Genomic DNA, 25,545 nt, shown 5'->3' on the forward strand with positions numbered 1-25,545 from the left:
AATTTTAGGATTCTGAAGAAGCAATAAGGTTTTGCACTAGAAATATGTATTCTGCTATGGGATTATGTTGGCTGTGCTGGTTTCTAAATCTCACTTGAGAAAGCATGAAGAACTTGTGAGCTGAGTGAGAAGAATATGAGATTGTCTCTGGGATCAAGATACGGTTGTGCATTTCTGAGACGCTAAAGCACGAAAACTTGGCGATTTATGTTCCCAGTTGACCTAGCTGAAGCTAACAACTTAGTTATCTGGAGGTTTTTCCATCAAAGGCCATCTGCAATAGTGCAAGACAGAATGTTACAATCCTAGGAATCTGTAACTGCACACTATATGAGTTCCTCTCAAGTTGTGACCTGTGCTGTTTTTTCTTCCTTCTTCCATTAGATTCTCTGTAGGAATAGCAGTCTTGGAAGCCCATCTAATATATGTGGGTCTCCTCCTGGTGCCATTGGAAAACCCCATAGTTTGGAAAGCATTGGCTTTCCCACAGATTCAGTAACTGCAGCCAGCAGCTACAAGAAAGCACCAGGATTTGAGCGGGAAGATTTGGTTGGAGCAGAGTACCTAAAGAATTTCAAATGCCAGGTAGGTGGGGCATACAGGGAAAGGGGATCTAAGGGTTTCATATTGGCTTTGGAAGCAACTGCCAAAACCACTGCAATATGTTGGTGAAACATCTTGGTACTTCCCTAAGCTACGAAATTGGCACTAGACAAGCAAGGCACAAGGGTTCCTGGTATTGTGATACATAATCAAGTAATCCAAAGAAAGAATCTGAAGCAAACTTTACATATTTTTTACATACCACAAAATCAGCCACCTGGAACTTTCTATTGGGCTAGTCTAGAGACACATTTCTTGAAACATTTTTTTCCAGGCAAGGACCCGAGTAAGAGTTCCTTGGCATAAAGAAAATTAACATCCTTGCTATCTGTGTTATTGCACTTATCACGGTATATTTTTAGCCTAAAGGGATTATTTTTCTTCCTGAAAAAATATCTGAAGAAGTGTACATGCACACGAAAGCTTATACCCAGAACAAACTTAGTTGGTCTCTAAGGTGCTACTGGACTATTTTTTTATTTATTTTGACTGCGTCAGACCAACATGGCTACGTACCTGAATCCCTGAAAAAAGGCATTTAGAATATAACTGCAATGATACTTAAAATGGACATATCTGAATATTTTCATGACGATATAAAATAAACTCATGCTTGCAGAGAAGCCACTGGGAATTTAACAGCAACAACAAATTTTATTACAGTCGCAGACCAGCATAACTGGGACTTTAACATTTATTCTGGAGTATTTATGGAGTAGGATTTTTCTTACCAACTTTTCCTTAAATGCCCATTTTTTTCTTTACCAGGCATAGACTAAGAAAACATTCCACACTTCCTTTTCATTGTTAATCTCACCACATGAGTACAGAAAGATCACAGTGGAGTGATTACAGGGCAATCATATGCATGTTTAAAACTTGGAAAGTTTATTTCATTTATTTCAATTGGATTTACATCCAGGTTATCAGTACCATATGTGCTGGGAATCCCCACTACCACCACCATTTATTGTCTAATACTTTTTTCCTTGTCTAATGGGCTCTAATAAAAGTCTAATACTTTTTTCCTTGTCTAATGGGCTCTGAACTTTCTGGGAGCAGCCAAATAGAGAAAGTTTTGTTAGAATCCCATAGCCCTCTCAAATGCTTGAAGTCAGCAATTTCACATTTGTATACTCCCCCTCCACTCGTCTTTCTTTTTGTTCTGTTTACTGCAGCAGGCAAAGATTAAATCCCATTCCTTGGAACATAGAACCCAAGAACAGCCTCTGTTACAACCAAAACAGGTATGTTACCCCAAGTTGGCCCTAGACTATTCCTGTGTGTTTATGCCATCTCATCCATAGCTTCCAAGCCTACTTGTGGATGCTGGATGATGTATGGGTGGGTGGTGGTATTTTGCTAAGAGTTTTGTTTTTTTTAAAATAGTCTCTAACAAATGTATATTCAGGTATGTACAAATGCTGAGGCTGTGCATGTAGAGGAGCATCCAAATTAGAAATCTAAATATGAATTCAGCTGCAGAGATAATTAAAGAAAGGGTTTAGTACAGCTCATTGAACCTTATTCTGATAAAATTGTACACAATTATGATTATATGATGCCACTGATAATGTATGAGAAGTGTTCTGAAAGAATCAAAGTTGTCCTTCATAACTGCAGCATACATTTGTTTTGGCACTTTGTTGTATATTAACACTACTGTGAACTGCCTTGAATGTATATTGATATAGAAGTCTGTGGTATAAATTATATATATATGTAGAGAGAGAGAGAGACTTCTCTTTCCCAAGGGAAATGAGGAAGAGAGCCTGTTATGTGCTTTTCAAGGCTCAGATTCTACTCTGAGTCTTGAAAAGTAGATAGAGCTGGAAGAGAAAGCGGGAAAGGGTGCCATTCTTTCAACTTCCTCCTTCAGAACTATTTACTTTTTTTTGGGAGGGGGGCAGCAAAAGTTACCACCCTCTCCATCTCATGATGGAAGGGTAAGTGGGAGAGGAGGCTTTATGGGCACCAGGGGAAGTCCTCAAGAGTTCTGTTGGGCACATGAGCACCATGTTGGCATCCCCAGAGGTAGGGACTTGCTCATACACTTCTTAAATTGCATGCTGAGAATGAATTATCCAGTGTTTAAATATATGTCTCCCTCTTTCAGGATATACTGGGGATTCTTCCTGTTGGCAGCCCACTGACATCTAGCATCTCTTCTAGTATCACTTCTAGTTTGGCAGCAACACCGCCAAGTCCAGCAGGCACAAGCAGTGTCCCCGGCATGAATGCAAATGCCCTTCCATTCTACCCAACCAGTGACACAGTGGAGTCTGTGATAGGTAATACTGCCTATACTCATGGGGGCCAGCTCTGAAAGGGAATATAATCAGCCTGGGAAATAGGAGCATGTTGTAGATCTAGATACCTGGGGAGTTTTTGCAGAATCCCATCTTTCTTTTAGAGGCGGCTAATATGACATACATAGTCTTCCATGCATCATAATTTCAGCTCTGAATTATATAAAAATGTGTCAATATGGTGAATTGGATATTATGATTGCTCTGAATTTTTTGTGTAGTGAAATTGATGTCTTGTTTGCTATCCTTCATCTTACTTTATGCTTGCTAAATTTACAGATCACAAATTTGGCCCAAAGTGCTACTGTATTGGGCCAGTCCAGGACTCTGTTTAATTCATGTGACAGGTGTAATTTGTGGTTGAGCAACTGTTTTCATAAATTTTACAAGGATGAAACTCGGATCTGTACACATCAAGCAGAAGTCCATAGCCAGTCTGTGCCTTAGGTGAAGATTTAAAAGGACCTTGTTTATACTTCCCTTCCAGGGTGTGGTATGTCACCATATTTTAATCTTCTGATTTCCCAAGGAGATTAATAGCACATATTGTGCAGAGCAGGCATTTCCCTTTTTATTTTCTCCTCAGGCACAACTTTATTTACTATTTTTTATTATTTCTAAACAGGGGATATATAGTGTTGCTTCCTGTTGGCCTCTCATTGTCCAGATATCTTATTATGATTGCTAATGGTTTATGTTCTATAACAGTGCTGTGCCACTACCCTCCCAGAAGGAGCACCATTGCTGCTTACTGGGATGGTGCAGGGGCAGCGTGGAGGCAGGATCAGGGCTCGGATGGGCTCTGCCAGTTCACCCTTCCAACTCCAACCTCACTGCTACCCTGCCCATCCCAGAAGGCAACACTGACGTTGCTCCCAGAAGGGCAGCAGAGTGACCCCGCCCCAGCCACTTCTGCCTGGAATGATAAAAAACCAAGAGAGAATTCCTGGCTTTGAAATGAAAAGTTTGCAGTAGTGTGGTGGAGGACAGGAAGGGCAGCTTCTTTAGCCCCAAACAGGCTCTTGTTATACATTTTAATAGGCATCCTGTGGGGAATTGCAGTCTTTTTTTGTGAAAGGCTCGAAAAGCAACCTTTTGGAAAAACGCCAAACCACAATACAGGCTTTGGAGGAAAAAGGGGCTGGGGAGCAACCATTTTAATACAGAAAACTGTGATCTATTTTATGGTTCACATTTCTGAAGTAACATGAATATAACACATGCCATACTTTTCTTTGAGAGACAACATTAATGGGGCATATTTGCTGGACATATTAAATTGGCTAGAAATGACACTTGGGAAGAACCTGTGGAGGCTTGCTTCATCTCATCCCAACTGGCAATGCCCATGCTATGTATCACTGATCCATTGTTGGGACACTGCTGGCTATAGCCTGCTTCCTAGGGTATTCTAATCCATCCCCTTTCCCTGATGCCCCTCACCTGACTGCTGCACTCGACCCCCTTCTTTCCACTGCCATACCTGCACCTCATTCCTACTGCCCATCTCCTCCTCCACTGAATTGCAACCCAAGTCACTGCTCCATTGTGGAATTCCTAAAAGAGGAAAATTCCAATCACCATGCATCATGGATACCCAGGTTACTAGGTGACTGGGATGGGCACCCTTCATTCAAGCTGTCCTTGGATGTATTTCTTCCCAAAGTCAAGCTGTACAGCAGGTGTCACTGGATGATCTGTTTTGCATTGCTGTTTATTTCTGGTGTCAATCTGTGGGAAAGAACCTGATGCTGAAAGCTTTTAGGGCTCAAAAACAATAGAAAGTGATATGAAAAGCTGCCTTGTTTAGACAACTGTTGACTAATGGCAGTATTGTACAGTGGGGAGCAGGGCCCTATAGATCCTCCTGTCCAGAGCAGTGTCATCTCTGCATGTAGGCTCTTTGGGCTTCCCTATCCCTTGAGGTTGTTGGTCCTTTTTGTATTATATAATTGGTGCCTCTGTCTGGCAGAGTCTGCCTTGGATGACCTGGACCTGAACGAATTCGGAGTGGCTGCCCTGGAGAAGACATTTGACAGCAGCTCGGTGCCCCACACAAGTGGCATCATGATAGGTACATGAAAGCAACAGAGCTTTCTTTGATCTTCTGCCAAGCAGGGTTCGCCCCATCAGCTGGCTGAAGCAGCCTAACAAGCTCTCAAAACCAGTCCTAACATTATATGTTGGTATGCGGCCAATGGGAGACCTTGGAGCAAAAGGGCTCTCATTGTCTAGCAGATTGGAAATTTATTCCACTGGTTTCAGATGTCCCAGTTATGTTTATGAAATTGACATGGCTTATTTGACACACTAAACATGTTTATGAAATTATGACATGAACATTTCACGGAGGGGGGCGGGAAGTCATTTTAAAATAATGAGAAACAAATTGGATTGTTTTCACTGTTCTGCTGTCACAGGACCATGGCAAGACATTATCGCCACACATTGACAAACTACCGCATATGTATCTCATCATTTGTATGTGGTCATTTCAAACCAGCGTCCATTTTGTGTGTGTGTCTGGTTGTTCAGGTGAAAATAGTCCTTACAACCTTGGTCCCCTATTGTAAGAATCCCATAATGCATTTACACAGGTTGTTGTTATTTTTTGGTGAACTAAGCCACATGCAAATTGGTAGGTGCGTGACTCGCTATTTCCGCTCATGCTGTCTGAACTCTGTCTCTGAATGGCATAGCCATCAGCTTAAACCTGATCCTCCATGGTGCCAGATGTTGTATGTTGCAGACCATTGCAGAATGCTTCGCAATGGCCTTCCATCAATACACAATTTTATTTCACCACATCCTGCCCTCAATATTGGTTCAGATTTGAGCAGTAGCACAAATCAGAATGATTTTCCACATACCCAAGTGATCAAGTCTGCTTTCACAAAAACCAAAGAGGTAGAATTCAGCATGAGACAATTCTGCACTGGTATTGTGCCCATGCTTATTCTGCCTAAAACAATTTGGAAGTGTTTACGGTGCAGACATCACAATTCAAGATAGGAGTCCAAATAGGGTCCAAATAATGCTTTTCATGCAACATAGACACAGTGTTGGTTCCCGTGAAGGTAACTGCCCTTTTAATGATGGTTGCAAAGACTGTGCTCCTCAGATTATCAGTAAACTGATTGAGGGCTCTAGTTTTGTGGGCAGCACCTTGTATCACAGTCCTCCTGAGTTGACTTAGAATAACACGTTGGTTACGTCTATTGTAACTCTGTCTAGGTTAGAAGGAGGATGGAGAGTTCTATGGCATGTAAGAGTCCCTCCCCAGGCCATCCTAGAAGCACTCTAATTTCTGAATCTAATTTCTGAACAGGTGCTGCTGTGCATTTTCAAGCTTTATAAACATGAGGGGTAAAAACTGAGTTTTCAAAGAATGAAACCTGAGATTCTTATTATTCTGACAACATTAGCAACTCCCATGCTACTGAGTTTGATTCCTCTGAGCTCCTCTGTTGTTCAGATTGGGAGGTGATTTCCCCCATTCTCTTTCCTGTAGATCTAGCAGAAATAATTATGGTGTTGAAATTTAATGATCTGATCTTCTCAGACATCTTTTTACTGAAGAGTATAGTTTTTTACAGGTGTATTAAAAATGAAGGTTGTAATTTGCCCCATTGAATTTGTGGCTTCTCCCTTGACTTTGAATATCGAGAAACGGCCCCATTTGCTGTTGTTTAACTGATATTAAGAACATAACTTACATCCCTAATATTGGGGTTGGGGAGGGATTTGAACTTACAGAAATATTTTTGGCAGGATATGTAATGTGATGGGGAAATATATTTTTAACTAGTACAATAGCCCTTGGAAATGTAGTTGCTTAATCCATGTGATATGATGGACACATGTTTTCTTGTTCCTGTGAAAAGAGTCTTAAAGATGCCCATTATCACCATCACTGGCCACTTCTTTGTTTTAGAGAAATGCAGCCTCTTGCACTAATAAACAGTGGAGATAGTGCAAAAGCAATTTAGTTTAAACATGCATAATTTGAATTAGTTTATTGTCATTGTGGAGAGACAGATGAAAAAAGCTGTCTAAATGTCTCTCTTGACAGTCCCTTAAACTCTTAAATGCCCCCCTTGTATGTTGGAGTACAGTTGACACTGTCCATATGTCCTATTTTGCACAGTTAACACCCAAGAAAGTTGCTACTGTACCTTCCTCGGCCAGAGGAACAGTTCTCATAATGCTCTTTCTGAAGGTAAAGAGGGATGGAAAGTGGAGAAAACCCCCGGACTCCCCCGTCCTTTACTGGTGCAGAGAGTGAAGCAAACACCTGCTGTTCAAATTCCTGTGCTGTGCTTCCACTCATAACTCATGGCTTCTACATTCCCATCCTTTCTGTGTGTTCTTTGTCCAGGTGGGAGTTTGCTGCAAAGTTCTGCTCCTGTAAATATCCCTGGGTCCCTTGGAAGTTCTGCCTCCTTTCACTCTGCCTCTCCTTCTCCACCGGTCAGCTTATCATCGCATTTCCTCCATCAGCCCCAGGGACACTTAAGCCAATCAGAAAACACATTCCTGGGGACATCAGCTTCTCATGGATCATTAGGTAAATGCCCAGTGCGTATGTGAGAGTGTGCATGTGAACATGTACATACCTGTCTAGACCATGTAAGTATTTTCCTTTTATCTTAGCTTTCATTTAAATGTCCTCATTTTGTGTTGCCACCTAACATACCTTGTGCCCAATGCCTATCAGATGAGGAAGAATTCACTAAGCCTAAGGACATCCCAGAAAGAATTTCCCTGCACAAAATAACCAAACAACAGATGAGTTAAAATAGTTTGTGACATCCATACAACAAAGAGCAAATGTAGCAAAACACATTAGGAAAAGTTAAGCAAATTCCAAATGTGTAAGGATGACCCAAGAGTTAAATTCACAGAAGGTAGGCTTTCTGCAGCTAAGAGAAGGAGGCAAATAGTCTCAACAGTAGCTCAGCAGATGGATGAGCATATATTAACCACAGCAGTAGCGTCTCATCAACAGAGTTGCTGCTGTTTACCAGGAGAGGGAAGGGTAGAGGTGAAGTGGTGAAGTCAGGGCTGTGTGAACACACCAGCAGGAGCACAGGTTTGGCCCAACCAATTTGTCTGCACAAATCTTACTACCACCTCACTTCTCCTGGCAAACAGCAGTGACTCTGCTGCTCAGAGGCTGCTGTGGCTCCATCCCACTGGGCAAGACACTCCTGCATTACAGAGTATCAACAATCATAGAAAAAGGTTCAAATATGTGATACCATTCTCAATTAGCTTCTGATGCACTTGGAATAGTTGACTTTTTCAGGTTTAGACCTCTTAGTCATACCTGGTCAGTAATAGCTAACAGACATGAGCTCTGAAAATCAGATACTTGCAAGCCTATTAGAGGCTAAATATTTTATCTTTTCCTAAACAGTTTCCAAAAGACTCCTGGGGTTGTATCCAAAACATTTTTACTTGTACATTGGGACTTCTCCCCACCCCCTTTGCTCCCTAAATCTGTTCTAGGGGTTTCCTCAACCCTCCAGAGTAGATTTAGGGAGCAGAGTGACAGGCAGGACAGGGAGACAGGGGACGTCTCATTACGTAAGCAGAAATTCTTGCGCTGACGGAATGTGTTGGTTGGACGTCAGTCACCCTTGATATTCAAAGTAAAGCAAGGGCTCAGTATTCCATGTGTAACAGACCTAACCTGAATGTTGTTCCTTTAAATCATGAAAGCTGTGCAGTGATGGGAGTACTTTTGAATTTGCTCAGAGTTCCTTCCATAACCATTACACAGCCCTACAACTGGATCTCTCACTGCAAAGATTAGTCAGACTGGGTTCCAGGAATACTTTCCATTTGCAAGACAACCCACCCCATACTGTCTGTTTAAAGGAACATTTGGCCTGCTTTAGAACCAGGGGTGGTGTGTTCCATTTCACCGTTTGAGGTGAAACGGGAAGTATCGCTTTGTCCTGCTGCTGCTCTGACCACTACCACCTACTTGCTCCTGCCGCAGCCATGTGCCTTGCCACATCTGCCTTTGGCAGAAAAGCTGCGCCACCATTGGCACTGAGTTGGGGCAAGATCATGCCCCTTTCAGTGTTGATTGCACGGAGGCAACAGGGCAGACAGGGCACTCGTGGGCATGCCACCTAGTGCGGCTTCTGCCACCTGAAGCAGCAGCCTCACCTTGACTGGTCCAGCTCTGTTTAGAACAGTTACATCAAATTTTGCCATGGTAGTAGGAAGGCAAGAGCAGAAGCATTCCTTTATTGTTACTTAGAATGTTCCTGGGCTGGATTCTGGCATCAAAATCAGGTTCAAAGGTTAAGCATTGGCTCCATTTAAGAAGACATGATTATACAAATGAATCTTTACAAGCTGGGGGGTAGCTATAGTATCTATAAATGGAAGCACCTCAGAAAATTCAACACTTGGCATTTGCTGAATGTCCTATGGACGGTACAGCATAGAAGTGTGCCTGTCTCTGGTAAAGAGGTTTAAAGTCTAGGCAGGACACACAGGAGAGAATAAGGTAAATGACAAAGCAGTGTGCAGGAAGTATGTGGGAAGAATTAAGAACTAGGTACTTGTTTTTATGTGTTTAATCACGTCTTGTCTATCATCTGTATAACCACCCGCTTGGTGCATTATATTGCAAGTGGTAAATGTGTACATGTTTGATTTTATTTACCCTGCCCTTCAACTACTATCAGGAGTAGCTTACAAAAAAATAAAATTATACTAATTTTACAATAAGCATCTTGTGCATGTGTAGACTCAATTCAGATCATGGCCTAATTGTAAGCCAAACCACGGGCATCTGCATTATTGACGCTCATTAGGCTGGCTATCAGTTGAAAATGTGTTTTCAATAAGCAGTTTTGCTATATATTTTTTACTCCTCTATTAAAATGTATTCCTGCATAAAAATAGCATGCATACATAGAAAACATTAACACAATAGCAAGCCAGGGTCTTTAAATAAGGCAAAACATACGGCATTTTAAGAAGCAGAGTTAGCTTTTATAAGTGATAGAGTATTTTTATTGTTTTATATCATCTTCTGCAGTAGCGTGTGCCCTTGACCTGGTTCCTCTGCTGTGACCTAATTTATAACACGGCTGTGGCTGGAATCAGGATGAGCTCACACTAGCCATGCTGCTTAATAAATCAGTGTGGTGAGCAGTGCTTTAGTTCCACAGGAAAAACTAAACTGTGATGGGTAATTCAGTGTGAAGAAGAAAGCTTTAATAAAAACACCTAGAATAGTATTGCAGATATTTTTCTACTGCAGCTTATTCTACCGGAGCATATTTTTGTAGGAAATACACTTTATTTTATCTATTTAACAAAATTGGCATGCCATTTGATTGTGGTAAGCCCTCTAAGTGGTTTACAAGAATACATAATTTGTTATGACAGAATAAGAGCAGCAGTAGTGGTGTGTCGGGTGGGGTGGGGTGGAGCTGCAAGGGCACACTTCTGGCACCAGTGTTGCTGCCTGCGAGGGGCTGGGATAAGTTGAGGCTGTGCAGGCACACCAGCAGGAGCACTCGACTGGCTCCGCTGGTGCTGCCACGCAGCCTGATTTCAGCCTTATCCAAAAGGAGCAGCTCCACAGCTCCACCCCACCACATGGAGCACTACTGGAGAGCACGCTCTGTTGCTCCACAGACTTTGTGGATCTATTTGCAACCTACCCTTTGTATGTGTGAGCTCTGGCAGAAAACAGCAGCAGAAGAAACTGTATCCAATTTATTCCCACCTGGTTTGAGATGGCGAGCCATTTTGCATTATTTGGAGCAGAAAAAGCAGGTGTAAGACTCAGCCCCTGGTGTTATACAGGTGTTTTTGCAAGCATATGTTCGTTGCACAGTACATTTTTAAGCACTCTCATAAAAATGTAAACTGTGCAGTGAGCTTTATTTCTCTTAGTATTAAACTCTGCCTTATTCTAATAAAAAATAATAAAATTCTGAGGGCCAGCTGTTCTGATGTGAAGTGAGCTGGTTCCTCAGATGAACTTCTGAGTAAGATCAGCAAAGGCACAGATTTGGACACGAAAAATGGCTTAGTGCTGGTTTGTACTGAAGAACTTCACGTGGTGAATAGATCTTAAGTATTGCAATTGTAGATTCTTATACTAATGTATTCAAATCACATATGGGTTTGGTTTGTTAAAACGATTCTAATTCTGATCAAAACAAAATGGTGTAATATTAGAGAAAAATCTTTCAAAAGTAGAAGTGTGAATTGCAACAATGTTTGGAATAAGATCTAATTAGATTGATTAATGAAGTTACAAGATTAATGACTAAGGGCTTTTTTAAAACAATCCACACACAGGTTTTGCTGTTTAACCAGGCCTCTGCTTATACTGGCAGTTTCTAGCATATCTGTTTTAGTTGCGTTGTGGCCAATGTCTCACATGGAGCTCTTCCCTGTGTGGTGCATCTAAGCCTGTATCTCTCTGCACAGCAGTTATAGGTTAGATGCAGTACAAAGTTCTCAGGAGCACTCTTGGAACCAGCATGCCATGTGTCACATTTTTTAAATGTAGAGAATATTTACCGTGTTGCCATTTCTTCTGTGTAAGCTGGAGTGACAAACAGTAACTCTGCAGGTACATGAATGTCTCTCCCCAGAATCCCCAAATGAATCAATGCCCTGTGAAATACTGAACCATTTCATTCCCTTTCCAAAACTGTGCCGGGCAAGGAAAGGGGTAATCCAGGAATATATGTGACGTAACATTTCCCCCCTTCCTGTCTGCATGAAACAGGTTTAAACGGGATGAACAGCAGCATATGGGAGCACTTTGCTTCTGGAAGTTTTTCACCCAGCACCTCGCCTGCATTTCTGTCGGGTCCAGGTGCTGCTGAGCTGGCCAGGCTGCGGCAGGAATTGGATGAAGCTAACAGCACAATAAAGCAGTGGGAAGAATCTTGGAAACAAGCCAAACAGGTAGCGTCCGCTGGGAGGAGTGAGTGAGAGTGGTTTGCCAGGATACTAATGGGCAAAAGCATCCACCTAAGAGCTGAATAAATAGTTTGAGGGTCCAAAAATAATATTCAAAGTCAGATTTGGTGTGTGTTATACTGTAACATAGTTCCTTCACAGCAGACAGGGGGTTTTGTTTGTTTTTCTTTTTTAGCTCTTATCAATGGAGAAAGAAACCGATTGATACCTTAGATATGCTGAGGAGTAGGTTGCAGATTGTAACAGGATTTGAAAATGTTCATGCCAAGGTTGCTAGTGTTCCTCTAGGAGTATTGGCTTTTTTCCAGTTGTATCTGAACACACCTTTCCGATTGTCCCAAGCTTTTTGATTTATGCATCCCCTGAAAATTGATATGCTCCTCACCTTTTTGTAGTAATGCTCTAATTATTTTGAGGTTAGTAGCTGTGCACTGAAAGAATGGTAAGCCCCTCCTTCTGCATTCAAGATGCTTTGTAAATGTTCTCCCTCTGGGGATGTACGTTTCCGCCCTGCTCTGGCCAGGTTGGCTAACAAGACTAGGGTGGGTGTGAATATATGCTTTTTGCTAAACTGTTCCCATAACTAGATTGAGACAGATGGATTGCATTTAGTAAATTGTTCCCTGAGCTGGTGTTAGGCGCTGGAGTCAGGCATAGGTCAGCAATAAAACAATAAAGCACCCGATGCCAGTGAAGTTAATTCATTATTCAAAGAAACAAAACAGCTCAGTCCTAGTGATCACAGCAACCCTTCCCAGTAGGTCTTGCCCTAATGAGGCAGTTGTGAGGACTGAAAGTCCCTGCCTTCCCTCTGCTCTCCAAGGCTCCTCCTCCGGTTGTTTCCCCACCAGCCTAAGGCTCTGCCACCTTGTATCTCATTGCTCTGCTCTCTTGATTGCTCTGTGTGGTCTGGAGGGACGGGAGCTGGTTGCAGTAGGAGAGGAAGACTCCCTGGCTTCTTCTGCAGCCTGCCTCCACTCTGCTTCTGCCTCTGCTTCTGGAGTGCTCTCTGCCACAGCCTCTTCCTGCTCACTAAACCCTGTGGCCTCTTCAGCTTCCAACACCTCCTCCCCCTCCCAGTTTGCTTCCGCTTCTCCCTCTGACCATACGTTGTTGTCCCACCACCAATCCCCTGGCTGTGAGCTTTCTTGCCCTGGGGGTTCCTTTGGGACCACTCTTCTGTATCCAGCCAGTCCATAACAGCTGGGCAGGCAGGATGCGCCACTTCAAAGCACTTAAAGCCATGTAGCTAAAATAACCTATAGAGGAGTTGTGGTAAAATGTGGATACCTGGGCTAGAAAACCTTTGTGTCACTTCTGTGTGTGCGGATTGAAAGGATCTCATTAGCTATGGGGTGTGTGCCCAAAAATCTGTCCATTCCACCTCTGGGCAATTATTGTGCCACAAGGAAAGAACAGCCCAGAGCTGGAGAAGGCTGCCTTTCAAGCTTCGGGGGAACAATTTACTAAAATAATCTATATAAGTACACAACTACTACTACTTTATTTTAACTGCTTTATTATGCTTACAATAAGGGACGCGGGTGGCGCTGTGGGTAAAAGCCTCAGCGCCTAGGGCTTGCCGATCGAAAGGTCGGCGGTTCGAATCCCCGCGGCGGGGTGCGCTCCCGCTGCTCGGTCCCAGCGCCTGCCAACCTAGCAGTTCGAAAGCACCCCCGGGTGCAAGTAGATAAATAGGTACCGCTTACCAGCGGGAAGGTAAACGGCGTTCCGTGTGCTGCGCTGGCTCGCCAGATGCAGCTTTGTCACGCTGGCCACGTGACCCGGAAGTGTCTCCGGACAGCGCTGGCCCCCGGCCTCTTGAGTGAGATGGGCGCACAAACCCCAGAGTCTGTCAAGACTGGCCCGTTCGGGCAGGGGTACCTTTACCTTATGCTTACAATAATAAAATACCAATTCCTCCCCCATCACTACCAAAATAGATACATGGTGCTTTCTTGCCATGTGAATATATTTTTGAGAAGATAAACACTCTAGGATCCAATGTGTGTGTACACCTTTTGCCAGTACTGTGTGCATAATGTTTGCTTGGGAAATTTGCCATATTTTGTCTCACACTGATTTCAGGAGTTTGTATAGATACAAGAAATCTGCTCCATATACAAAGCCTTTAAATAGAATGCTGGGGAAACTATTCAAGCTGCGGAGTGAAGCCAAGTGAGGAGATGAGAGAATTCACTTCACATCCTCCTCTCCCACCCCACCCCACCCCCACACTGTTTCCCAAATTACAAATGACTTTTCCTTTGGGATACACAGGCCTGTGATGCTTGGAAAAAGGAAGCTGAGGAAGCTAATGATCGTGCCAACACGGCAACCATAGAATGTGAGCTAGCCCGGGAGCAGAGGGAGGCCTTGGAGCTGCAAGTGAAGAAACTCCAGGAGGAAGTGGAGAGGATCCACACTGGCCAGGACCCCCAGTTCCTGCGTTCGCTCTCTGATGTAGAGACCCTCTCCCTCTCCACACTCTATAATCTCCAAAAACAGCTGCGTGCCAACCTGGAAAGAGTTGATAAGGTAGGTCTGAGTGAGAAGTCTTGTCCCACAATTAACTTCGCTTCCTTTTTTGAATCCTTAATAAAAGCAGCAACTGTTCAGTTTGCATTTTTAATCCGTGGTACATTTTGAACCCCATAGACTTGGCAACCATGAAATGTCCCATTCTTTCTTGGATGAGGGGGTGCAGTTTTATACTAGAATGCTCTCAGCTAGCAGGCAAGGCTTATAACATGGTAATAGGAAAGGGCATTTCCCTCTGGATCAGAGTATGGTATGTCTGGTACCTGAAAGCAAATCCCACATTGGGCTCCCATGTAATGACTTGGGCCTGTAGAATGTGCTGAAATGGCACACACAGACTCCCCATGTTTCCGGGTGGTTGAAGGAAGATGGAAAGGGATTTTATTTGGTAGTACTTGACACTGCCTTAAAAACATTTACGGTCCCATAGCATTGATCTTGGGGGGGGGGGAGTCAAAATGTCATCTTGTTTCCCCCACAAAACCTATACTCCACAAGAGCTGCATATATACATTTCCGTGTGAGATGGGGGTGGGGTGGGTGGGATTGAATTTGCTGCGGGAATGAACACAGACAGTTTGGTGGGGGGGGTCCTCTTGCCCACACATTCCATAGAGCTGCTTGCTAGGCAAGAGGAGTAACAGCTGTATCCTGTGCATCTTGGGTCCTGGCTGCAGCCTAAGCCGCTTCCTTCCTTCAGTGACTTAACAGAGTCAGCAGGCCGGAGGAGTCACTGCCAGGAGTTCGATGTATGCCAAGTTCATGAGGCACGGCTGCCATCTATGTCATTTTGCATGCTGTCTGCCCAAAGGAACTTTCAGAACAGGTGACGGGAAGAGGCGAGAGGGATGTGGGGAGATAAGCCAGGTCAGGCATAGGAACAGGGAGGCGGTTGCAGAGAGAGAGGCAAAGAACTCCTCTGCCTCTTTTGTACTCCAGTTTCTTCCACCGCCCTCCTGAAAATGTCTGTGGGTTCTCCCTTGTCTACTCCTTGTGAATATCTCTGACCTTTTAGTGGCTGCCTCATGAGTGTACCAGGGCTCTGTTTTGTTTTGCTGACAACCCCTTTGGTTTTGCCCCCCGTTTCTTTCTTTCCAGGCAGTGTTTCAGATGCAGTCGGTGAAATGCCTCAAGTGCCAGGAAGAGAACCGGGTGGTACTCCCGTGCCAACACACTGTGCTGTGTGAAACGTGTGCTGAGGAGGGCGAATGCCCCATCTGCCATCCCAACAGGCCACACACTCTCCAGTCGTGACCCTACTAGGACATTTGGTTTAGCATATCACACATAGAACTTTTTAACTTTATATATATATATATATAAATATAATATGAATATATATATATGAATATATATATATATATATACATAAAAACAAAAATTAGTTGCAGAGCACTTTTTAATACTTTGCATCTCCCATTTAAAGGTTCCCCCACTCACCCAGTCCTGCTAAGTCTAACTCCTTAGGGACTTTTATGGCTGTTTTTATGTAGATCAAAGGGCAGTTTGCAGAGTTTGTTTCCCCTCTCTCCCCCCACCCCCTATTTAGGATGTAACCCTTTTTTAGTCTTTTCTGAATAAAGATTTAGAGGGAAGGGGAAGAGGGGCTTGCAAGTGCTTTCCAGGGTGAGGACTGGATCTGTGGGGAGAAGAGACACGGAAATCAAATTTCTGATCATGTCTTCGTCCTCCTTCTCTTGGCTCTTACTTCATCATCATTTTCATCTTTTTAAAGCAGCTGACATGCTCTTAGCCTAACAACAAGAGAATCCCCTTTGCAGTTCTTCCCCGTTGAGAGCTTCAGGCATTCAGAACTCTTGTTGGCCTTCAGTATGGGTGAGGATCTTTGGATATCTGTTTGAAAAACAAGCATTCGCTTTTTAAAAGTCTTTTTACACACTTGTAGGTTTCTACCAAAGCAACAAAAGGAGCAAAATTTCAAACAAACCAGTGATGGCAGTCACAATAGTTTTACTCAAAAGCATTACTTATCAGTGGAACTTCGTAAAGAGGAAAAGTCTGAGTTGGTGGTCTGTATTCTCTTGGCAATTAGGATGTGCTTCAGAGCTGTGGGTAATGCAAATGGAAGGCATTCTAGGTCGCAGGTAGAGGTGGAAGTGTGAAATGATGAAGATCTGCTTTGGAAAAGCCTGGTGGGGGTATTCTTCCTAGGCTTTGTTTTCATTGATAATTAAATGGAGGTAGATGGAACCTTTTAAACTTTTTTAGTCTGCCTAGTACAGGCCTGCATAACTTGTGACCCACCAGTTAGGTAGGGTGGCCCTTTGGGACTAAATCAGTTTCCTGTTTTTGTCTGCCTGCCTGGGACTGCAGAAATGGGGTATTGGTCAAGTATCTGGCTAGAGGGTACAATGTTCAGTTGGTCTACATTTGGTCAGCTGATGCCGTGTTACTCACCCTAAACCTAATACTTGGTACTTCCTGATGGGTAGAAACAATATGTCTCTTCCGCTGCTGTTCCCATACCATGAATGGTACTGTTACCAGCGTCGCGGTGTAACATATCCACCCTATAGTTCAGACAAGGGTTGGTTTTTTGCTTTGAGTGTTAAGAAAAAATCATTCAGGTTTTTTACAGAGCAAGCTCATCTGTTTGCCCTGGACAGCACTTTGTGTTGCTAGCATACAGTAAGATGTGGTGCACCACCATGAACTTGGGGAATGTAGAATGTGATAGAGGAGTGGGGGACATTTTCAGAAGTTAACACTGTGTGTTTCTATCTTGCTGCCAAAAATTTGGAGTTACGTACTGAATTGAAACATGGATTTCCTTCAGATGTAATTTCTGCAAAGTAATAGCGGAGATATTGTGAGGAAGAAATAATTTTAAATTCACAGCCATTGGACAAACACAGAATTTTGCAAATGTTCAGGGACCCCAATATGAAAATGTTTCCAGTGGCAAGAAATAGATTCACAAAATGCAGAACCGGGAGCAGGCAAACAGAGAATCCAAGATATTGGAATATCCTCTCTTGAAAGATTAGCTAGCTGCTTAGGTGTCAAGTGGAGTTACGTTCCTAATCCGCTTCACATTCTTCTGATTTATAGTGAATGCCATGAGGCCATACTTAAAGCGCTGTTCGTAGGCAAGAAAAGATGGGGTTGCCCAGAATCCACAGTGTTTCACTTCTCAAATACATTCCTTTTCCTTCTGACTAGGGAAACCTTCTTACTCTTCTATCTTACTCCTCACTAGTTTAGGTTTCCGGTGAAGCTAGCCTGTCTTCTTTGCAGGAGGATATCGTTGGTTGTGATCCCTGTTTAGGTATAGACGATCTGGGGACACCCAAGGCTTTCTATAGTCTTAGGCTGCGTCTGGGATCAGTTGTGTTTGGTCCATTTGAATTGTGTGCAGTCCAATTTTTGTAGCCCAGAGGCTTGGGACCGGTCCCCAACAGATGGGAACATTCATCAGGCATGTATGTGATACACTGTTTGCACAGCCCAGAGAGTAATTCTGGAGTTGGTGGGGGCCTGATCCTCCTGCCCTTCTGCTTTGGCATTAAAAGCACCAAGCCAAAAATGAAAGACGCTCCCATGCAGACATGCCCTTTCTACTGCTCTGCTCATTCTTACGAAAGATAGTCTAGTTTTTCCTTTGGGTTAGCATCTCTGTTAACTCTGGGTCACCTTAGTGTAGCTGCAAATGCCCTTATTTGGCTGGGTACCTGCAGTAGACAACTTCCATGAAGATGGAGAACATTCTCCCAAAACGACCATAAAGCCTGAGTCTATAAATGCATTCCTCCTTAATATTGGGTGTGCACTTGCTAGAGAACTACTTAGACCAGAACCATTTGTCATGGACAGCATTGACTACTATTTATATTGCCCATCTCTTACTGGGCACAGTGCATCTAGCCTTGAGGGATACATTTCATAGGTTAGGCTTTGTATACAAATAGACAGAAATCTTTTTGGGTCCCAAGCAACTATCAGCTGGATTATTGGAGCAATCATTAATTTATTTCTTGTGCTTTTGTGGGCCAGAATGAATAAGGTTTCCAAGCTCTGAGCAGAACTTAACTACACCTATTAAAAAAGAAACTTACAGTGCAATCCTAAGCATGTTTACTCAGAAGTAAGCACCATTGAATGCAATGGGGTTTGCCCCCTAGTAAATGTGTTTAGGATTGCAGCCTCCACTAATAATTTCCATTGAGATTAAATTTGCACTCTTCCCAGAGTGCTTTACAAATGGTGTTAACTCACTGATTATGTGTTAACCTTTGATTATGTGTGGTAGGCGTCCAGGAATATATATTGGGGCCTAAATCCAACTGACTTTCATTGAAATTTGTGGTTTGGAATATTTTTTGTGTTAAGCTTGTATCCAGTAAATGTGTCGTCCTGCAGTTCCCGAGTGGTAGAACTCCCACTGCAGTTTGTTTTGACTTGTTCAGACATTGCAACAGCCTGTAGGCAACAAAAAGCAACGGTCCAGTCCAGAAGGACTCTAATCTGTCATTTTGAACTGGGGAGTTTGTTTAACATGTAAAAGTGTAATATTTAGATTTATAATCTCACTCCCTTGCTCACCAGTATCTGCTTCATTTGCAGTAGTTGACCCACCTTTCCCCAACCTGGAAAAGCACTGGAAACTCTAAGTTATCATTCTTTTTCATAAGGGTAATCCAGCTACTCACTGTCAGGTTTTTCCTCTGGAGTATTTTCATATTTAATGCAAGTACATCATTAGATTTGCTTCCACAATTCCACCCTCCCATATTTGGGGGGCTAATATGCATTCCCAGATGATCTCAAAGTGCAGCTCTGTTTAGGATTTTTTTTTTAAATTAACTTTTATGTTTGGTAAAACTGCTTTTTTTCAATGTGTATATTGTACTAGTATCTGTTGTGTTTTTTTAAAAGAACACCTAATTGGCTTCTTTCTTTTCTTTTTTGTATGGAGAGACGCTGTTGGCTGACTCTTGTGGTTGTGTTTGTTTTTGGTTGTAGCCTTTGAATGTCTGTGCCATGGGGCTTACCTGGTCTCCAAGGCCAGCAAACATGCCTCAGTCTTAAGGAAAGCTTGTTTGTTTAAAATATGTGAACATTTTTAAAACATACACACACAAATTTAAATTATGGGGGAGTAATAATACTCTGCTGGAAATAAAATGTACTAAACTATTTTGGTAACTAACTTAAAGATCATAGGAAATAAACTCTTTGAATCGGGTCTACAGTGTTTATACAGAATTGCAGCCATTTTCGGGCTCTTTGGTGGTAACTGGTTTGTAACACTTAGTTTTGTAAACATTGTGTTTTATTGCTTCCTCTGCCTTTCTATGTGATTGTCCATAGTGAGACGATGATTTTGTGGGGGGCGATTTGTTTAGTCCTGAATTGCCACAGCTTTGTGTAACTCCAACAGAATCCTACAGAGGGTGTTAGATGTGTCACTGGTCTCCTCAAGCGTAACTTAGAGGTAGTTTCTTTGTCCTGTTTTTAAGGCCTGGCAACTCTATAGAATCTTGCTGGTTATCAGATTCCTCTTTCCCACTCCCCACAACACCCCCTAGGCAAATTGCTTTGCTGGTGCAATGCAGGGGAGAAATTATACCAGAGGCAAAAGCCTGTTTACATTTAGTGCCACAGCCCAATCTGTCTGTTTTATTGTGAAGGACCAAAGAATCCAAAATGGGATTTAAAAAATAAATAAATCTCCCAACCCCACAAATTCCGGACTGCTCCCCATCCAATTATGCTTTTTCCTCTACCTCGTCTCTGTCAGTATAATGCATAGGCACGAGGACATAGCAGCAGGCTGGTTTTATCCACACCTGGGAATCGTAGAAGCCCACGCTTCTCTATCCCATTCTTTAACTCTTTTAAGACGCACTTTTTTTAGAAAAAAGCCTAGATTTCTATGAATTTTAATATTGAAATGAAATACCTGAAATGTGAATTCGTTTGTTAGGTACCAAATAGAAAAGCAAAACCAATCTGTTTTGTAACTTTGGATTAAGTTTCTGCATAGGAATTTTTTGTTTACCGGGATAGGGTGGGATGAACCATGAATGAGAGGAAATATGCATATTTTTGTTTAACCGAAAGCAAATCTTGATTGAGCTAGTAGTTGCTGATGTGAATAGTACCTGCTCAGCACTGGGGGTTTTTTTTAGGCCAACGGGATTATGTGATTGGGTTTTGCCTGATGCTAAAGCTATTATTTGGTGCTAGAGTAAATCATCCTAAATGGACAGCCCAAGGAGATGTGCTTGGATTATGAAAGTTCACACACTTCTGAGCAGAATGCCTCTTGTATTCCCTCTCTGGCCTCTATGCCAAGGCCTAATGGGGGGGGGGGAATCATTCCAGAAGTTTGGGGAGGACCTGCTAATATGACTAATTTTACCAGCCAAGGGAATATTGTGGTTGCAAAAACCAGAGTATTCAAAAAGGCTGGTGGACTTACCTTGATTAGCAGTAGAGAACTATCAGGTAGCTGAAGAATTAGTAGAGAAATAAGTGTTAAGAATTAACCTGTATATGCTTCTTTTAAAACAATTGGCTTTGTGGGGCTGAGGAATTTCCACACATTCGGGCAGATGACCTAGTAATCCTACAGCTCAGAGGTGCTGGGCTACGCTTCTCTACTGCCCAACTTCAGCAGAGGGGGAAACGGCACCTAACAATTTATTGTGGGGAATTGCCTATATGCAGCACACAGGGTCTGGGTTTGCACGTAACACTTAAGTGATGGCTCAGTGTTACAAGGCTAAGCTGCAGCCCTGCAGTCTCTGGTGCATTCACACAGAGGACTTTGCAAGCTTTCACTTCCATTTTAGACTAACCACAGATTCTTGTGACATTTAAATCTGGATAAACTGCATTTAATCTTAACTACAGATAGTGAATGCAACTTCAAACCATGGTTTATAAAGCTGCCTCTCTCCACCCCCATAACCATAGGTACAATTAACCTCACTTTACGGTTTGGCTGTAATGTTCAAGCAGAAGGTTCCAGTTTCCTCCTCGTTGCAGTGCTGGAGGTGGCAAGCAGAGCATACATAACCAAGGTTTCCTTCAGCTTGTCCTTCTAATGCTAAACCATCACTTAGCATCACATGTAAACAGAGCCAGAGACCCCACACAGAATTCTTCACAGGAAAATTCCTTTTTCTTTTTAACTTTCCATAAGTCTCCAAGCTTAACCTGAGCCACTTCAAGGGCTGCACAGCTCAGACAAATGAAGAGAATTTCCTTCCTTAGCATGGAAGGACATCAAGGACTCAACAGTTTAGTGCTGTCCCACTAGACAGACAGGACTTTCCCATATTGGTTCCGTCCCCAAAAGGGAAAAGTATTTATTACCAGTCTGGGGTTTTTTTCTCATTTTTCCCCTCCTTTTGATTCCCCTCCGGGATTATATCAGCCTTTAGAGCAATGCAACCAGAAAGTAGATGTTGCTGGCAAAAAGTATTATAAGTGAAGTATTCCTGCAAATTGGTGACTGTGGATCAAAAGATCTCTATGGGGCTTCCCCACTCTGTAGCTTCCAATGTTTGAAAGGAAAAAAAATATATAAATGCATTCTATATAAATTCTTAAAATTACACACTACAGTATTTATGGTGGCAATTCTGAACCAGTCTCTCTCCTTGGATTTTCCTAGGCAGGGGAGGGTGGAGGGCGGCTGGGACAGAGAGCCGCTCAAGTCTGTGTAGAAGTCAGCCAAAAGGTAATAGGTGGTGTGTACAATGTGGTGTTTGATTCCATTATTATAGACTGTAATGCGGAACTGTGATTTCAGCTGTTGTTCTTTCTCGTATTCTGTATTCTGTATTCTGTTTGGCTGTCCAGAAACCTGGTTTTAGACACTCTTTCTTGGCAAAGTGGATTTGCATGTGGAGCTTAAAAAAATGCAATCTTGTGTCACAATTTCCAAGGGCAGGATGGATTTTCTAGAAGACAATAAATTTTTTTATTTTTTTGCTAAGAAAAAAAAAGGCAGCAGTTTTGTGTGTGCATATGTATGTGTGTTTTAGAGTGTATATGTGGTGTCCATGTGAGTTTTCTTAGTACCTTGATCTCTACTTGAAAGCTAGAGAGGTTGTGGGTGGGGGGGACCTGCCTAACATTCCACTAGGAAGGTCTCCTGTTCAGGCTCCATGAAGTGAATGGCAGGTATGTGAAGCAGCTGCACAATGGTAAAATGAGCACAATCCCTTTGCTCTCATGGAACTTGTGCCGGAAGTGATTCTTTGTAGATTGTAGGCCAGGAATGCTGCACAATCACATCTTTTTTTCACCTTCCAGTTGGTTATATAGAAACAGTAGCCTTTGCAGCCTAGAGGACTGCAAAGATAGAACCCAATCAATTTACTGTATTTTATATAAATATATCCCTCATACTGCTCAAGATACAATACAATTTCAGGGTTTTTGAAAGATCCTTTAAGCTATAAAGACAGTGCTTAAAAGAAAGTCCTTATTCTCAACCATGAAGTATCTCGGAATATCTCCCAACACACCACCTGCAACAGCATATTGGATTCCATGGAAACAAAGTTCTAGATCTGGGGAGAATCTGCTTTTGAATGGGAACTTTTCCTCAGTTGGCTTTTTAAGGACCCAACTGGAAATGGGGAAAGATTATCTCCTTACTTAGAACTCCTAACCCAGAGATCTCCGTATAGTCTTCTCACTTCAAAATTGGTGTGCAGCAGTGTCTTGCCTCCTCTTTCTTTCCATTAACATAAGAGAGAGAGAAACAAGGACATTTTGTAATTGGCCTCCCAAATTCTTGAATCCAGAATAAAGTGAGCGAATTTGAGAATTCTGGGTTTGGACCATGGGGAAAAAAATTGTGGAAATTTAATAATGCTAATCCAGCTATTTAATCAGCCTTAAGACCCACTGAAATCAGCAGGACATGTTATTATTGATTGAATTGAGACCCAGTGGTTGCTTAGCCCAAATTGCCCCATTGACTTCAGTGGAACGTTTTGCATGATTAACTTTGTCTGAAATAGTATGTAGCTATCCCATTTGTAGTGGTAGCCAACATGGTGCCCTCCAATTCCTATCGACCCCAGTCAACATGACCAGTAGTCAGGGATGGTTCAGCAACCTCTGTAAGTCACCATATTGACACCACCTAGCATAATGGTATCTGTGTTTGCTATCTGTCCAAGCTGTCTTGTTTTTGTAATTGTGTCTCCATAGTGATTCTATCCCATCCCCTGTCCTCGCTTACTAGTATTCTCCTTTGGCTGAGTAAACACAGCCCCAAAGCGTGAATGATTAGGAATAAGTAATGGGTGCAGGCTGGAGAGAGATGGGACACACCGACAGCTTCTCAGTGCTAGAATGTAGGTTCTTTGGTCAATCACTGAACTAGAAAAGTAGTACCCACAGGCAAGCCTTTCTGGATAAATAAAGATTCAACCAGACACTCAACTACTCTTAATTAGATGAGGCAGAAGGATCAATCCACATTTCATGAAATCACTACATAGAAGCTGCTGCAGCGGAGGCTAGCTAGCTAGTGACTTATTTACTTGTAAGACCAGCAAATGCTGAGATCTACACATGTGTTAATTACTATGCACATGTGCTTTCTATGCCTTGTCTCTGTAACAGGGATGAAGAACCATTTTCAGTCTGAGGGCTGTCATTCCCTTCTAGGGATGACGATAAACACTAAATCGAGGGTGGAGCAGCTTATATAAATTATACCGTTGTACTGCAAATTATTTTTACACACACTCCTCTCTGTGACCCTCCAGGTGTCACCGGAATACAACTCCCATCATCCCTGACTGTTGGCAATACAGCCAGGGACTAATGGGGAGTTAGAGTCAAGCAGAAGCTGATGGCCACAGGTTCCCCAACCCTGACGTAGAACAAGACGCTTTATATAGGTAGCACAAGCATGGCTTGTACAAGTTGAAGTCTTGCTTCCCTAACATTTTAAGAAGCATCTGGGGGTTAACCAAATAGGTCATTTACGTTTGGTGACATAACTTCCCTAAGGCCTCTGCCTGAACTTAGTTGTCTTGGGATAAAATGACAGATCCTCTTTTGCATCAAGATTTGGTTGACGAACAGGACTCTGCACATAGAAAGAAGAGACTGTTATCACAGGAGGAGAAGGAGGTAAGTACTATGCTATGCCAAAGACCTGTGATGGGAGTGCCGCTACTTCATTTACTCATAAGTGTTCTGGAGGTCAAGTCTGTGGAAGATAACAATTTTGCAGGGAGGTGACAAGTGTGAGATGCCCCAAACTGGCCTTTCTACTACATATTTCATAAGCAACAGAATGGCATATGAAATCAAAAGTAAATGTAAAGTGGCAAAAAAATAACTTCACATATATACTGATAGAATTCTAAACTGACCTGGGACTCAAACTTGCCATCATAATGTATGGCACAATAAAAATGGCATAGCTGTGTAGGAATGAAGATTCCATGCTGGGCCCAGTTTGGAAATGGCCTGAAAATGGCCAATATAATAATGTCTTTCTTAAAACCAAGGGGCAACCACCTCTAGACTACTACATGCATGTTCTGGTCATGCCAACTCAACACGGACATCACAAAGCTAGAAAAGAGGCAGAGAAGTGCAGTCAATATGATCAAGCAATGAAAACGCCTTCCCAATTAAGAAAGGCTAAAGTGTTTGGAGTTATTAACAGAAGGAAAGAGATGACATGGAGAAAATAGGATATCAAAGGGTGCAATGGGTAGAAGGTTAGAGTGAGCATTTCCTCCCCTCTCCCTTTCATACTGTACTGGAGCTCAGGTTACCCACTGAAACTGATAAAGGAATAGATTCACAACAGCCAACAGGACTTCCTACAGCTAGGCCTGGGCGATATATGAGGAGCAGACCGCGATGTCGGTTCCACTGAGCGGTATATCGCTGGTGAAACTGCCACCGCTCCCGAGTCTGTCTGCTATCAGCATCTGCTGGAGGGAGTCAAGAGTTCGTCTACTGGGCGCTGCTTAGCAGAGGGACTTTGAAGCAGTGGTGGTTTCACCAGCGATCTACTGCTCAGTGGAACTGACATCGTGGTCTGCTCCTCATACAATGCAGAGGGAGAAACAAGCTGTACTGTATTGGCGAGGCGCCGATACAG

General features: G+C 42.8%; 2 protein-coding genes across 8 annotated transcripts in view; one reads left to right on the plus strand and one right to left on the minus strand.

The window, feature by feature from the left end:
- The window catches only part of UNK (unk zinc finger), a 52,739-nt gene extending 30,334 nt beyond the window's left edge, over positions 1–22,405 (plus strand). For 3 of the 4 annotated variants that reach the window (XM_082203590.1, XM_082203592.1, XM_082203593.1), the window contains 8 exons: positions 385–585; positions 1,782–1,850; positions 2,720–2,894; positions 4,885–4,986; positions 7,291–7,479; positions 11,689–11,870; positions 14,166–14,423; positions 15,525–22,405. In XM_082203590.1, the coding sequence (XP_082059716.1) occupies positions 385–585; positions 1,782–1,850; positions 2,720–2,894; positions 4,885–4,986; positions 7,291–7,479; positions 11,689–11,870; positions 14,166–14,423; positions 15,525–15,680 (1,332 nt within the window). In that variant the 3' untranslated portion in view covers positions 15,681–22,405. The remainder of the gene's footprint in view (positions 1–384; positions 586–1,781; positions 1,851–2,719; positions 2,895–4,884; positions 4,987–7,290; positions 7,480–11,688; positions 11,871–14,165; positions 14,424–15,524) is intronic. The other variant, XM_082203591.1, reaches the window with a different exon arrangement.
- Positions 16,147–25,545, minus strand: part of UNC13D (unc-13 homolog D) — a 73,676-nt gene continuing 64,277 nt past the window's right edge. For 2 of the 4 annotated variants that reach the window (XR_014214502.1, XR_014214503.1), the window contains one exon: positions 20,314–22,754. The gene's annotated coding sequence lies outside the window, so the exon portion shown is untranslated. Of the gene's footprint in view, positions 16,281–20,313; positions 22,755–24,802; positions 25,008–25,545 lie in introns of those variants that run through there. The other 2 variants (XR_014214504.1, XR_014214501.1) reach the window with 2 other exon arrangements.

The sequence above is a fragment of the Podarcis vaucheri genome (assembly GCF_965113315.1).
Source record: "Podarcis vaucheri genome assembly, chromosome: 2".
NCBI classification, from domain to species: domain Eukaryota; kingdom Metazoa; phylum Chordata; class Lepidosauria; order Squamata; family Lacertidae; genus Podarcis; species Podarcis vaucheri.